The 14,995-nt window shown below is 40.4% G+C and overlaps 1 protein-coding gene and 1 long non-coding RNA gene across 9 annotated transcripts in view; one reads left to right on the forward strand and one right to left on the reverse strand.

Annotated features, from left to right (window-relative positions):
- Positions 1-2,802: 2,802 nt before the first annotated feature.
- celf5a (cugbp, Elav-like family member 5a) overlaps positions 2,803-14,995 on the reverse strand; it is a 156,999-nt gene continuing 144,806 nt past the window's right edge. For 3 of the 7 annotated variants that reach the window (XM_017042442.2, XM_017042437.2, XM_017042422.2), the window contains exons 8-12: positions 11,130-11,345; positions 10,721-10,813; positions 9,704-9,847; positions 7,337-7,500; positions 2,803-6,271 (exon numbers count right to left, since the gene is read on the reverse strand). In XM_017042442.2, coding sequence (XP_016897931.1) covers positions 7,373-7,500; positions 9,704-9,847; positions 10,721-10,813; positions 11,130-11,345 — 581 coding nt within the window. In that variant the 3' untranslated portion in view covers positions 2,803-6,271; positions 7,337-7,372. The remainder of the gene's footprint in view (positions 6,272-7,336; positions 7,501-9,703; positions 9,848-10,720; positions 10,814-11,129; positions 11,346-14,995) is intronic. The other 4 variants (XM_017042445.2, XM_017042426.2, XM_017042452.2 and 1 more) reach the window with 3 other exon arrangements.
- LOC103399924 (uncharacterized) overlaps positions 11,352-14,995 on the forward strand; it is a 45,620-nt gene continuing 41,976 nt past the window's right edge. For both annotated transcript variants that reach the window (XR_523733.3, XR_001761737.2), the window contains exon 1: positions 11,352-14,164. This is a non-coding gene — a long non-coding RNA (uncharacterized LOC103399924). The remainder of the gene's footprint in view (positions 14,165-14,995) is intronic.

Raw genomic sequence — 14,995 nt, forward strand, 5'->3', positions numbered from 1 at the left:
AACTAAGACCCGGGGACTGGATGTGGCCCGTTCAGTTAATCCGGCCTGCCAAACTTTTCCAAATTATATCCATCCATTTTCACCCAAATCACACTGCACCGTACCAACCCCCCTAAACCTTCCTGCGGGTGGTGAGTCCACTGGAAGGTACCAACCGCCCTAAGCGGGATTAGATCTTGCTCAGGAGGTGAACCCTGGGGTTCCACACCAATGACAGAGACATTGTCTCTGGGCCAAAGCGCCACTCAAATTATATCATTTATTTATATTATCATTATACTTCTGCCCTTTCCCTGCAATACCCACATTTCCCCAATAGGTGGCATAAAAGATGATAAAAGCATTTTAGTGGTTTTGCATGATTTTTACATGACATTTATTTTATTTCACACGAACGCTCCACCTATCTGCTCCTGACCCGGTCTCCCTGTTTAATTTTAGGAATTTGAGTCAAACGCCTGGTTTAGACATATGTCACTCCGATCACTGCAGACTGGATATTGACCTACAAATCAAATGCTCCTGGTTTCTGTGATAGAGTCTTTGTGAGTAGATAAGCAGGCCTGTGAAAGACAACACTTCAAATGCATTGAGTTTGTTAAAAAAAAAAAAGAAAATCAAATCTTAAATAAGCTTGGAGGTTCCTGCCATCTCAGCAGTGTTTCTCTGCCTCTGTTACAGTAGTTTACAGCTGAGAACACCTGGATGTCTCGGTGTGTATTTTTATTAATGAGCCTGTGTCACCAAACTTTTAACAAATGGGCCCCACGTACACCGATGCCCAGAAAAACCCAACTCGGAAATTAACCCTGCGCATCATAAATCTTGGAAAGTTACAATAATTTGCAATTCACTCCCTCATCAAGGGCAATATTACCCTAATTTATTATCTCCCTGCACGAGGGGCGCGCAAAGGCCGTGGAGATAAGAGTTTATCAGGAGGAGGATTGATTTTCATTAACTGATTGTAACAAAGATGAACTGCCTGCTGCGCGCACTGACCACGAGCCACACTTTATTGTAATTGGGACAATTTATTCCGTAAGTCACTGGCGCCACCTTTTTGTCCCACGTGTTCAGTTTTATTACAGGTCTATCTCTACCAGCGTATGTCGGCACAGGCACATCGGTCTTATCTTCTGGCACTGAGGCAATTCAATACTTACGTAAACCTGACTGATACTGGATGCCAAATGTCAAAAGACACTGTTGTCTGTCCTTTTTGTGTCCTGTTGTGACACTGACTGACCAGAGAATGGCAGGTTTGAGCGAGAGTTTAGTTTTAAAAGTATGTTCATTCACCACACGTAGGAGTTTATTATTCATATGAGGGCAGAAGCCTGTTCCGGCAAAGGTCAGTGTTCACCGTGGCCACCTTATCAGAGTGGAAAGTTCTAAAGATAAACAGTCATTAACACTTACTTTTACACATGTAGTCATTTGGAGCGTCCAATTAACCTAGGACAGAAATGGGCCAAAAAGATAAACATGGAGATTGACTTCACAAAGAAAAGCCTGAGTCAAACCAGGACTCCAACAATAAGTGAAGATATTTTTCCTCTAACTAAAGTATTTACACCGGACAATATTTGTATCAGATATTTGTCGCAAGAGGATTTTGTTTTGGGTCGTTTACAATAATGTCTGTAGTCTTGGGTGGTGAAGGTTTGTGACACACTGCTGTATTCTGCTGTTGCCATGTTTACTGGGAGATTCTTTTAAAATAGTACAGTTTTGATAAACTACATACATACCTACTACTAAAATGAAATATGTCAGTAAAAAAAGTATACATTTTTCATGTTTAGGTGGAAGGGTTAGACATTATTGCCCATGTACAAGCTAAGCACAAAATTATTTTTGAATACAAACCCAGGCTTTGGGAATGACTGCTCTGAATCATATCCCCCGGAAATCATAAATTAAAAAATGAACACTGCGTTAAACTGAAGAGGAATTGAATTTATAATATATATTGACTCTTGTTTACTGATGTCATAAATTAACTGAACGTTGTAAGGACTGACTTGTTTCTTAGTTACCACTGGGCTCCACTGCAGCATCTATTATTATTGCTGCCCACAGCTCTAGTAGTAGTACTGTAGTACATTATAAAGTGGTAGAGTGTCATTCACGCTCATCATTGTGGCACGGTGTAAGAGTATGTCAAAAACCTCCCCCAGTTTCACTTGAATCCCCAGCATCAATGTCAACATCAGCAACAGAAAAAAGAAAAAAAAAATCAAATCAAAGAGCAAAAGTTTTAGTTTTTATTGGAAAAATGGAAAAAAGGAGAGAAAGAGAAAAAAGCCCCGAAAAGCAGTTCACTTTGATACATATCTTTATCTTACTCAACCATATAAGGAAAATAAAAAAATCAACTGGAATAAATAAATAAATAGATAAATAAATAAATAAATAAACACCAAGTTCGACACTTGAGCGGTCAATTAAAGTGACGTGTTCAAAATACAAATGATCGATACAAAGCAATCGAAGCAGAAGGAAACAAAGAAAAGCCAGAAGGGGGCAGTTTGGTTTCTCAGGTTAATGCAGAACACTTATCTGTTTTTGTTTTTTTGTTTTTATTAAAGAGGCTTTTGTTTCTATAAAATCATACTGCTGTCCCTGTCAGTTAATCCATGCTGTACTGTTGTGTTAGATGCCACTAAACGGGCGGCAGGTAAATTAAAAATAAATAAATAAATAAATACATTTTAAAGGAACAAATATACAAACAACCTGTAAACAGCATGTTCTCCATCAGGTTTGAAGAATAGTACTGAGATTACTCTTTCAGTGCCCTGTAGTTCTCCGCGGACGCTTCACTGCTGTTCATATGTTTCGCTTGCTTTGTGCTGAGAAACCGGAACTTACATCTTCATAAAGCAATACCCCCCACCAACCTCCCCATTTCTCCAAACCCACCCCTTAGTAACCTAAAGAAAGTTCCTGTGCTGATTTTCCATAACATACAGGTTTCATATTTATAATAAGCTACCATCCTTAGCATTCCACCCATAGTAAAAAGAACCATATTGTTCATACAAGTTGTACCATAACCATAATCGTTACCCCCCTCTATCCCTATTGAGCATGCTCAGACACTGAAAGGGCTTCATGGTAGAAAACATGAATTGTCATGTTGAAAACATGGAGAAGAGCAGTAACAGACAATGAAATCCTTCTTAGTTCTTTCATACGTTTAAGAATTTGAAAAAAAGAAGAAGAAAAAACAGACATTGATCAGCTCTTTTGTTTTTTTCATTTGTTGAGCTACAGTCACTTCATTGTTTTCCTGTAAAATGTGCAGTACACACTCCTGCACACTCAGGTTCTCCTGAACAGCCTCCGTCTAAAATATTTCTTCACAAATTCTTTCCTGAAATACCTTGACCTTTTCTTTTTTCTTTTTTTTCAAAGTCATTTCATTTCAACCACAGCTGGTATCTTTCATTTGCATTCCCCAAGCTGTAATGAGGGCCAGATTTAATTTGATGCTAAAAAAAAAAAAAAAATCTCCAGAAGAAAGTACATAATTGAAGTGACCCTCTCTAAAAAATACCAAAAAATAAATGAATTAAAAATCAAATAGTTCACTCGATGAAGGAAGTGTTTAGAAAATTGACGCATTAGAAAATTGAACTGTTGAACCCGGGAAACATTTAAAGGTTAGCAGTGGAAACGGCTGTGTAATTTGTCAATTCATGGTGTGAAAAAGAAAAGCCTTTTCAGAGAGTTTGACTGCAGCTGAACAATGTACAGAGCATATTGTTGACATTTGCTGATAAATGAAGTGGATCCTGTCTAATAAAAGCCATCCTGGAGAAGAACGTCTCAGAGCACAGTGAAAATAAAAGCAGGGATACAGTCATCAGGAGCTGCCGAGTCATTCTGCTGATAACATCTGTGGTTGTCTACTACAGACGCACTCACGATTCCCGCAGACTCTGCTTTGTGTGGATGTGCTGTAGAGACGGTGCTGTGATCTCACAGCTCAAGCAACTGATATATCTGAAGTGTATAGCGATGATCAGAGCCCTGAGGGACGGGCTGCTTCAGAGAGCAAACCGAGTGCACAGACGGTCGGGATGGAGAATGTGTGAAAGTAAAGGAGTGACTGGTAACAGAAGTAGATTTAGAAAAAAAAAAAGATTAAAAAAAAGGACATATTTCATCTTGGATGTCGTTACTTACAGATGAGGCTGGTGGAGTTAATTAATCATGATGTAGCGTGATGTGTCGTGACCACACAGTACAGGAGCCACGTGTGACCGGTGCTAATGGTATGTTGTCGTGGTTGAGGCAGCAGCAGCTGTAGCGGCTACACTTCCAGGCCTGCCGCTGTCTAATTGATGGATCATTCTGCTCTTAATTTGACCTCTTAAGGATGGTAATGCCGCAGCCGTTCCTCACCAGTGTACCAGCTCTCACTGTGCTATTACAACGTCTGTGGGAGCAGGAAGATGCTGTTTACTGAAGAACTTTGAAATCAACATTAACAGAATGTGAAAAAAAACAACAACCTTCAAAACCTGGATCTTAGACTTGTTTCAGTTGGTAGAGAGAGTCAGCAGGACGAGATAGAGACAGAAGAGAGAGGGGAGAAAAATACCAGGAGAAGAATGGACTCTGTCACTCAGTCAATCCATTCAAAATGCCAATGTGTAATTGATTGCACATCTCTGGTGCTGCAGTGCTGTTTCCCAGCTGATCAATATTATCATTACCCTAATTATGCTGTGTGTTACCTCTCGGCTCCTGTGAAATGATGTCCCTATTAAAAGAGATGCTGGCACTTGGGGGTGAGGTGAGAGAGGCGGAAGACAGAGGTGAGAAGGGGGAGGAAGAGAAGAAGGAACAGGGGGTGAACTGCTCTCTCTCCGTCTCTCTCTCTCCTGCTGGGAGCAGCTGGAGGATCTTGGCAGAGGGAGAGGGCACGACCTGGCAGCGACCACTGTGACACACGGATGGAAATTTTTACAACTGCTGTCGAGCTCATTTGTATGTTTTATTAAGCAGTTACAGACGCCGTGCTGTATCACCACTGAACATCCAGTTCAGCTGGGAGGCGCTATTACCCCAATGTGTTAAGGTCAGATTATCTGTAAAATCAAGGGATGGATGAGACGGAATGAACTCTGGTTTCAATGATGGCATCGGTTTGTGCTGACAGGAGCAGAAGACGGAGCTGCGCACAGCACTGTTTATGCTAAGAGGCTGTTTGTGTGTGACTTTTGGCACTGCAGGGCTGTTTTCTCTCTCGTCTGACACAGTACCATCAACAGCTCAGACCTCCCAGATGAAACACTGTGACGCAGATGAAGCAACGAGTGGTAAAAGAACACATCTGAACATGCCGCAACAACTTCTAACCCACATATTCTAAGCCACTTAAAATAGAATAGCTTTGTTTTGTTTTGTTTTTTTTATATATTTTTCTGTCTTTGTTTAATATCCTCAAACCCAGTAGCTATACATGTAAAAAGAAAATAATCCAAGCCCAAGTTCCTTTGTTTTTCAACCTGAAGCTAGAATTTCTTCTTAAGTTAACTTTTTTTTTTAATATTATTAGTAGTAGTTTGTAGTATTAGTATCATTAATATCATATATCACTGTTCTGAGCAATAAAAATGTTTGGTCCTTTGGTCCCTTAGGGGTGAAATACTTGCAGTTCTACTGTTGCTAATGGAAACCTCAGTGACCTCCAAGAGTCATAGTTCTGCAACTGCTGAGAGATGGTGAGAGAATAAGAGAGGGAAAGATAAAGTGAGTCTGTCAGTGGAGCTTCTATTTTCCACTGTTGTTCTTGATCTTCAAGTTTGTACCCTCATTTGTCCAGTACAGTAAAAGCCACAAGCGCCTTTGTCCTCGTATATATATATACGTGTATATAATATGTATATAGAAATCTATCTGTTGTTGCTGCTTTTTTATTCATTAGTTTGTTGCTTAAATAACAATTTAAGTCTCAACAAGAAAAAAGTTCTTCTTCACTTGTGTGTGTGTTGTTTTTTTGTTTTTTTTTCTTTTTTCTTTTTGTCTTTCTTGAACTGGGCCATCTGTTACTCATAAGTCCCCCGTCGATGCGCTTCCTCCTCCTCTTCTCTCACATCTTCTTGTTCCATATCCTACTGTATATCTTCATAAGCAAACGCTGATATGTCTTCAGAAATTCCGTATGTGTGGATTTTTTTTTTTAAAACCATATGTCGCTTTCAAAGAAAAAAAGTTTAACTCCTTCGAGACATCCTCACTTGTCCTCTAAAACCTGGAAAATATAAGGGAAAGGCAATTTCAGGTCTCACCGCTCATTAGGCTGTCACTTCAAAGATCTGTGCCTTTAAACCTGAGCTAGTTCAATATGGGTCCATTATATCAGTGTAATGGTCTGGAGAGAGCTAACACACACTGGCACACCGATCGCTCTTTGTCAATCATGATAATGACAATGAATTTCCTCATAACTGATACACCTCCTATAGCATACAGGATATATACACACATATATGGTAATATATATAAATATATATATATGATATATATATATTTATATATATACATACACACAAATATGTTAAGTTAGCTAATAGTTTTTTTTCATAAGGCATAATTTTCGGTCGTTTGTTCGAACCCTTGTTTAAAAAGGCTAAAGGTCAAACAACAAAGTGAATGTGTCATTTGTTGATTTTTGAAGTGATTGCCACTCTCGTATCGTACCATGCACATGTTTTGTACAATGTTATGTTGATTGTTATTCAATCAACAAATTAACCCCAGACAGGTGTCAACAGTGTCAGGAGTATGAAAGTAAACGTTCAAGGTTTTTTTCTCACGTTAGCAAAGATTCGTAATAGCACAGTGTTTCGTTATAAGAGAAATACTTGTCTGACAAAAACTAAGCCATTCATTATCCTACCACAGAACCGAAGTTATTGGCTTTGACCTCATCTGAGGAGCCAAGTGAGACAATGATAGTACTTTGTTACTAACAGATTATTTTTATGGTAAAAATGAAAATGTCTATATCTTATCTGATATATCATATATCTGATAATTATCATATTTGTACGATAAATCGGCCCTTTGTTCGATAAGACGGTAGAGGTGTAACCACAGCATACAGGTTTTGATTGTCCCTGGGTCTGAGAAATACTGAAATATGCAAATACAGTAATTTAACATTTGAGTCTAAGTTTAATAATCAGAAAGCGAACAATTCCTTCTGGTAAACAAGCCTAACCACCAAGCTAAAATCATAGTAATTCATTTATTGTTTGCTAATTTAATGGTTTACATTCTGTCCAGCCTGATTGATAAAATGATACGTGCTCACCTGTGCGGCTTGGGTAAATACTGAAGGTAGGCTGTGTCAGTAAGGACGACTGGCATCCTTCGGTCTCTTTAGCTGCACTTTCAACCTCTTCATCCCAATCTGAAAGCCATTCATGGCTTGGATAGCTGCCTGTGCACTAGCAGGGTTGTCGAAGCTCACAAAGCCTGTGGGAAAACATCAATTCATTACGGATGAATAAGGCAATTATCACAGTCAACATTAATGTTGAGGGAATAAATAGATATAAGACCGTGATACGCGGACAAATATATGCTTAATCATCATGACTTCTTTAACTCCAGCTCGAAGGTAGATGGTGCTGTTGAGTCAGGCAGCGCCTTACGGCTGACAGCAAGTACGTCGTCTTTGCTCCAGACGAGGGTTTGTTAAAAACAAATCCTTGGAGCTTGAATGTTGAAAGTATTTTGACCGATCCAATGTACACATTACTGCGGTATAATTTCATTACACCTGGCTGCATTTGAGTCTTTTAAAAAGGTCAAACTCAAACAATAAATATTCTTTTTACTGCCTTGTGGTTAAAAGTGTATCTGATTAAGTACTGTATCTGTATCTGCTCCTACATGATCACTCACAGTGTTGAGAACAGAAGTAAAACTTCACTGGTTTTTAAAGTTACAAAAGTCTAAAAGTCATTAATGCTGGTGCTGAAAACAAGGACAAAACACAAACTAAACCCTGTTCTTCTGGCTCACGGAACAAGTACAGATCTGAGTACGACAAAATGTATTCCACAATATTCATTACAGAAGCAAGGTCATCCCGTTAAATATTTTATGTTTTTGAAATTTAACAATGTCCATGAGAGAGAGGGGCTTTTTAAAATTTCATAGAAAGCCCCAAATAAAAGAATGAACACAGTTCATTATGAAGAGACAAGTTGAGCTGCAGACTAAATAGCGTTTCCCCCGAAATATACTGCTCCTCAAACTAACAGCGAACATCCTGTTTCCATCATGTGTTTATCCAGTGACCAGAAACAGCAATGGAGTGTGTCTCCATTTGATACGCTCCCCTGTGTTTGAGCCGTCATTAGAACTAGTCCATGATCCATGTAAAAATAAAAATAAAAACAAAAACATGAGACCAAAACTGCCACCTGGGGTAAAACATGGCTGACCTCGTCGTCTCCAACTCTGCCTGTTAGTCTAAAGCCAGGAGCCTCTCTGAGGAGGGCGAGAATAAAAAGCCTAAGGAAAGTATAACGGCAGGGAAACGCAGCACCGCAGTAACCAAGCGCTGTGCGCCGACAACAGAAACTTAAAAGTAAAAGTGAGATTAAGATGTGAAAACAAGAAGATGAAAAAGTCAGAGAACTGAGCTGCGTGCTTTGTCAGACTTGGTGTTTCTCCGTGTCTCGCCCAACTATCAATCCAACTTTATCCCTTCTGTCTCTTTTCCAGATTATTTACACCGGCGTGCTGTCTCCTTCCCCAGGCCTAACATTATGTTGTAAATGCATAGTGTATACGTCAATACTGCAAATGGCTCTTCTTTCATGAATTTATATGTTATAAAGCCCCCCCTGGGAGTCGGGAGCGACGATCAATTTTGCCCAGGGTTCTATGGCTCCCTAAAGAGAAAACAAATGCTGATCCATAATTGTCCTTTGCCTTCACCCCCACCGACATTCCTGCCTGCTCAAACTTTCCGTAAGCCCCGGAGCGTCTTAGTGTTTGTAGACATCAGAGCTAAATGGGACAGGAGCTCCATGGTGTGTATATCAGCCTCAGCAGGGGGCGGGGAGGGGGGTATTGACAGATATTGGGGCAACAGGACTATGATGTTGATGCTGACACGGCAACTCCAGGTTTCCAGGTCACACAGCTGCCACACTGAAACAAGGACATGGGCTGTGATCGACTGCATCATGGCTACGGTGGCTACCATGTACTCAGCACATTCTCCTTGGAGTCCAAAACACAACTGTCATCAAGATGCTAATTCAGGTCAGCCCATCAGGGCGCACACAGCCACACCTACACACACACACACCCAAAGGCCCTTACACGCACACACAGAGAGAACACACAAAAGGATAAGAAGTTCAGAACTTGGCTTTTGCATAACTATCTGCCTGAATTTGAAATATTTTTTGAGCTTATCTGGCATGTTTCTCTCCAGTCTATGACCCTGATCAGGATTAGGAAGCAGAGGATTGATGGAAGACTTGACTGTTTGACAACTCCTGAACAACAGTGGAGAAGTGCACCTCCAAATCCACCATAGCTCCAGCTCCAAGAATAATGATAATAAAAAACTGAAGAAGTATGATGTTAACATTCATAGTGTTTCCTTGGAAGAGACAGGGTAGAAAAGTAGGGTAGAAGTCAGACAGTAACACACCGAAGCACTTGCTCTGGTTAGTTGCCCGGTCCATGAAGACTTTGGAGGAGATAACTGTGCCAAAGGGCAAAAACATCTGCATGAGTTCATTGTCTCCAAACTCCTGTGGCAGGTGGTAGATGAACAGGTTACAACCCTCTGGACCTGGAGACAGAGGGAGAGAGAGGGAGAGAGAGGGAGAGGGAGGGAGAGGGAGAGTTGAGATGTTCATTGAGGAAATTGGTCCAAACGTAACAGTTTCACAAGATTGTGGAAGTGGACTTCCAGTAAGTCTGTGACCTCACTGGAGATAAAGGTCGACCGTCACAGTAGAATGAACAGAAAAGCTTTAGCATTGATTTTAGTGATCATGATCATGTTAAATATGTTTTGCTAATTAAGTTATTACATTCTAAAAAATATAAAAAGAAAAAAAATCACTAAACTCACTGACCACTTCATTATGCACATCTGTTCAACTTCATGTTATCGGCCAATCACGTTGCAGATTACTTTAATGTCATTAGCTTTGTTACGATGAAGAGTCCAAGTTTCCACCCTGGGTTTTTCTATTCAATTCACATGTGGCCCACATTTACATTTTATTGTAGATATACTGTTATATAGACCAGGGCTGCCAACACTTTTATGGCTGGGGAGCTACTGTTCAATGACCAAGCTGAAGTGATCTATCTATGAATGAAACTATACATTTACTCATATAAACTGTCCATACTTTATATATTTAATATATGTTTGGGTACTGATTAAATGCATGAAGCTGTCTGGCAGAATATAAATCAATTCTTACAGTACATGCTCACTACGATATTTTAATTTTAGAAATGAATATATACCGTATTTATATATACTGTATATATATATATATATATACCGTCCACACTGACGGACAGTGAATCTAATATATACTGTATCTTTATGAATATAATAACAATGCTGGTCTCTGGTGTTTATCTTCTTGATCTATCCTTTCCACTGTTCAGTGTATGATGTGTAAAAGTAATAATGTTCTCTCACCCTCACCTTCTCTCTGCTGCTGCTGCTGGATGACCTGGGATGGTTGGGGCAGGGTCTGGCCAATAGGTGTCAGCGTGGTGGCTGGGTAGATTGCTGCAAAGGGGTTGAAGGAGGAGTAAAGAAATAGACAGAGAGAGAGAATGATTAGACTAAGGAAAATAAATTAGAGGTGTGTTGCTAAAAAATATATATATATAAAATGAATCCAACACTCTTGTCTTAAGGTTGATCACACAAGCGTAACGTGTAATAAAAAAATCCCTCTGATGTTATGTTCCAAGGCAGTGTCCTACATTATGTGAATACACACAGCGCTGCTTGTTCAGTTGTTCCCCTGCAGTTATCATGTGTTTATTTAACATATATGGCAGAAATATAACCGACTAAAAAGATCCTTCCTGGCCGTCACCTGTGTATTGCTGTACTCCGGTGAAGGCTTGCTGGAGGGTGTCTGCAGCAGTGGGGCTTTGGGTGGAGTAGGGCGGCAGGCCATTAGTGTACACGGTCTCCACAGCAGGATGTCCATTTGGCTGATGAGGGATGCCGGTGAATCCGTTGACGATTGGTGTGACAATGCTGGGCACGGCGGAGGTGGTGATGTTGGCTGGTGGAGAACTGAGGCCTGCTGGGAAATAAAAATAAATAAAAAATCAATGTTTCTGTTATCAGAAGGGTTCCATCTGCATGTCTGTTCACGATAGTAATAATTTGGTTAGACATGTAAGTGTACACAAAAATGTGCTTGCCCACTGGGCACAAACAGGAAATACATTCACACACTCACTCACACACACACACGAGCGATGTAACAAACAAGCAGAGAGCCCGTGACCTGAAGCTACACTGCATCTCCTCTCTAATGCAAGGACACTGGTGTGATGTGAGTCTGTCACATATTTGCGTGACACATCCTGCAAGATAGCTGGGAAGTCAACCTGTGAAAAATGAGCCTGTCTGTAGTGTTTGTACGATACCCTGCTGGCTCCCACTGCTCAAGATGATGAAACCACTATGCAACTTCGGAGAGGGAGGGAAGAAAGGAAAGGGATTACAGATGGAGATGTGCTCCAATGAGCAGGTAGCAAAAACACAAAGATCTCTCCTCGCTGTTGTTCACGATGAAAAAAAAGAAAAAAAATAACAAACAGTTGGCAGTTTGACTAATGGTCGGGTCATAACACGTATGATACACGGCTGAAAGGCATTTGCAGGAGGGTTCATGAGAGGAATCGAAATGGGATGCTCTTTGTCCTCCCTCGCTGAATGCATTTTAAAAGTACCCTCCTTTACAAAGTGTTTCCAATTATGCTGCAATCGCCAAAGTACCCATTCTGAGCAGAGTCTCACTGTGTGATGGTCTCTCTAAAACGGCTGCTTCGTGGCAAAGCATCCAAGCTTGTTGAAGTACAGCTCCCCAGAGGACCACCTCTCAATCTGGAAGCCCTCGTCCTGATTGGACAAAAAGCTCAGGTTGTCACAGAAACCCTCCAGCACGCCATATCCCCGCAATCTGGTGTGTCAGTAAAGAACCCCCCCCCCTGAGAAATGGTCCAGATAAGGTAAATAATCACACCCTGTCCACACATAACCTGTGTTCACATTTATGCTAATGCAATGGTAAATATGCTGTGCATCACATACAGAAACCACCCACCACTCAGTTATACTTTCTATATTTCCATAAAAGATTGCTCTTCTCCATTCCTTACTTCTATATCTCCTTCTTTCTCTCCCTGCCTCAGCATTTCAGTTCCGAGGAGGCTGACAGTCAGGCCGACTGCTGGGATGACCAGGGGAATTGCTTAAGTTCAGTGAGAACAGTTGTGTCTTTTAAACTGGTTTTCTTTTTTTCCTTTCCTTTTCTTCTTTTATTTTATTTTATTTTTTTAGCCTCCCTGCGATTGCTTGTTTCCTGCGGAGCTGTGATGAATTAGACTGCAGCTTCAGCCCATTCTCCTACCAGGACCCTGGAGACTGCCGCTCCTATTCTGAGGACGAGAGACAGCTAGTCTGCTCGGGCCACACGCACTCTACTGTACCGCCAGATAATGCACCCTCTCCATCATCAGGCAAATTCATTTTCCGAGGCTTAGCAATGCCGTGGGGCTGCGCGTCTATGTAAGTGAAGCAGTTACAGGGTGTAGCAGGAGTCGCGGAGGTGCTGCGAGGTGCTCGTGTGCAACCCTTACATGCAATTACATAAGTTTCGGGGTCAGTGGTTGGACACCGTGTGGACACATGACACTGGTGACAGAATGGAACCACAGAGGTTATAATGGTAGAATTGTCACAGCAGGGGGAAGGCATGAAAATCATGTCTGTAATAAAACGGCAGCGGAAGTCTATTGAGGCAAAACTGGGAAACGGTTTCAACCCAATGACTGAACCAAGCTGAACGGAGGAAAGACTGGGGTGGTTGACTTGCACATGTACACAGCCAGGGGACGATGACAATAACCAACACCACGCCCGTGATGCCCAATAAACCAATGATTATATGAGGAAGACTTTTATGAAGACCAGCCATCATGTTTATCCTCAGTGTCACTACAGTCTCATTTACCCAGAACAAACCTGAACCAGGGCATTTTCATTTTGTACATCAGTACACAGACAGTAGTTCTTCCGTTTTGGAAAACTGTATTCATAACATGTTTACAATGCACACACATCATGAAAGATATACATATGGTTGTCAGTATATAGGCCTGTAATAATGACATGGTTCTTTGACAAGGCTGTCTACAGCTTTAATGGAGAACAAATTACATTTCTGCCACCCTAACTGGAAAATAAAAACTACATAATCGCATATAATCTACATATATGAGTATGCAGATTATTATGTCATATATATTGATGTCATGCATGGGAAATTGCAATGATATCCTCGCTGCCTCTGTGCAATGTAAGCGAACCGAAGCGAACCGAAGCGAACGGGCACATACAGGTGATAGACAGTTGCGATAGCCAATCACCGCAGGCGTTGTTGACCGCAGGCCTCCTAGCTGGCCTCACGTTGAACGTGACATGTATGCGTCCTGTGATTGGATACTCGCTTACTGCCGTAAAACAACACGAAGTAAGTCCAATGCAGATCAACCGATTAGCAGAGAGAGAACTCTAATATCTACTCGCTTTTTTCTTTTTTATTCCACAATGGTCGAAGGAGCGCAAAACGTCGATTTGCGAACTTAAATTGCTTAACTAAGGCAGCAGTGAGACACCAAAGCACGACTGGACACTTGCAAGCTACGGTGCTTCTAAAAACTTTTGGGGACACCCGAGTGGATGCACAGCTCAACGAACAGATGCGAAAGGGATTTATTGTTGGAACTGAAGCGCAAAGATAAACTGTGCAACCAAGTCGTCGAGGTCTTCCTGAGGAAACAAAGGAGAATGGATTTGGTGTTGAAATAAGTGTTTTGGAGGACAGCTGTTTTGGTGAGTGCAAACATTTTTTTAATTTTATTTATTTACTTGCGGATTTATTGATTATTTAAATGCGTCAGAAAATACCCCGTTTCGTACACAATTGAGGTGATGCCATGCCCAGTAGTGCTTATAGTGTGGTTCCGTACTATTCATTACCAGCACAAGGACTGTCTTTTCGCCCCATCAAGTAATAAGCAGTCAAAACGGATGTGACTCTGATAAAACGTCTGTGTGATTCTGAAATGGTGAATAATAAGTCGGAGTATGGGAAGTGAAGTCATCGACTGTGACAAAATGAAAAACTGAGAGTTTGAACTGCACCCCTTAGGTTACTGATAAATACTTCAATATTTGAGAAAATAAAATGTGACAAAAAAGGATGTGTTTTCTAAATAACACATGATTTAAAAAATTGAACTGTGCTAATTTATACTGTATGTGATTTGATTTTATTGATCAATTTTGTAACTACTTACCGACTATGTATATATAATATGTAATTCAAAGCAGTTAAAATGGATGGTTGAAAGTAAAAGTTTTTTTTTTCTTAATTTTGATAGATTGACATATTCTTGTTCAATACATGGTCTTTTTATATATATTCATTATATATTAAATATTATTGATTAGAATCCATACCTCCCTTATATATTATGTTGACTGGTTATTTTTAGTTGTGTTTAGAATGTGAATGCTGCACACTGATGATGATGATGATGATGATGATGATGATTACTGTGCACTTGTGGCTTGTATACTATGTGGATAGTTACTTTCTAAGCTGTGGTAGCTCTTGTCTTCAACAATAATAATTATATTATATTATATTATATTGTAAAG

Source organism: Cynoglossus semilaevis, chromosome 2 (assembly GCF_000523025.1).
Source record: "Cynoglossus semilaevis isolate Cse_v1.0 chromosome 2, Cse_v1.0, whole genome shotgun sequence".
In the NCBI taxonomy this organism is placed as follows: domain Eukaryota; kingdom Metazoa; phylum Chordata; class Actinopteri; order Pleuronectiformes; family Cynoglossidae; genus Cynoglossus; species Cynoglossus semilaevis.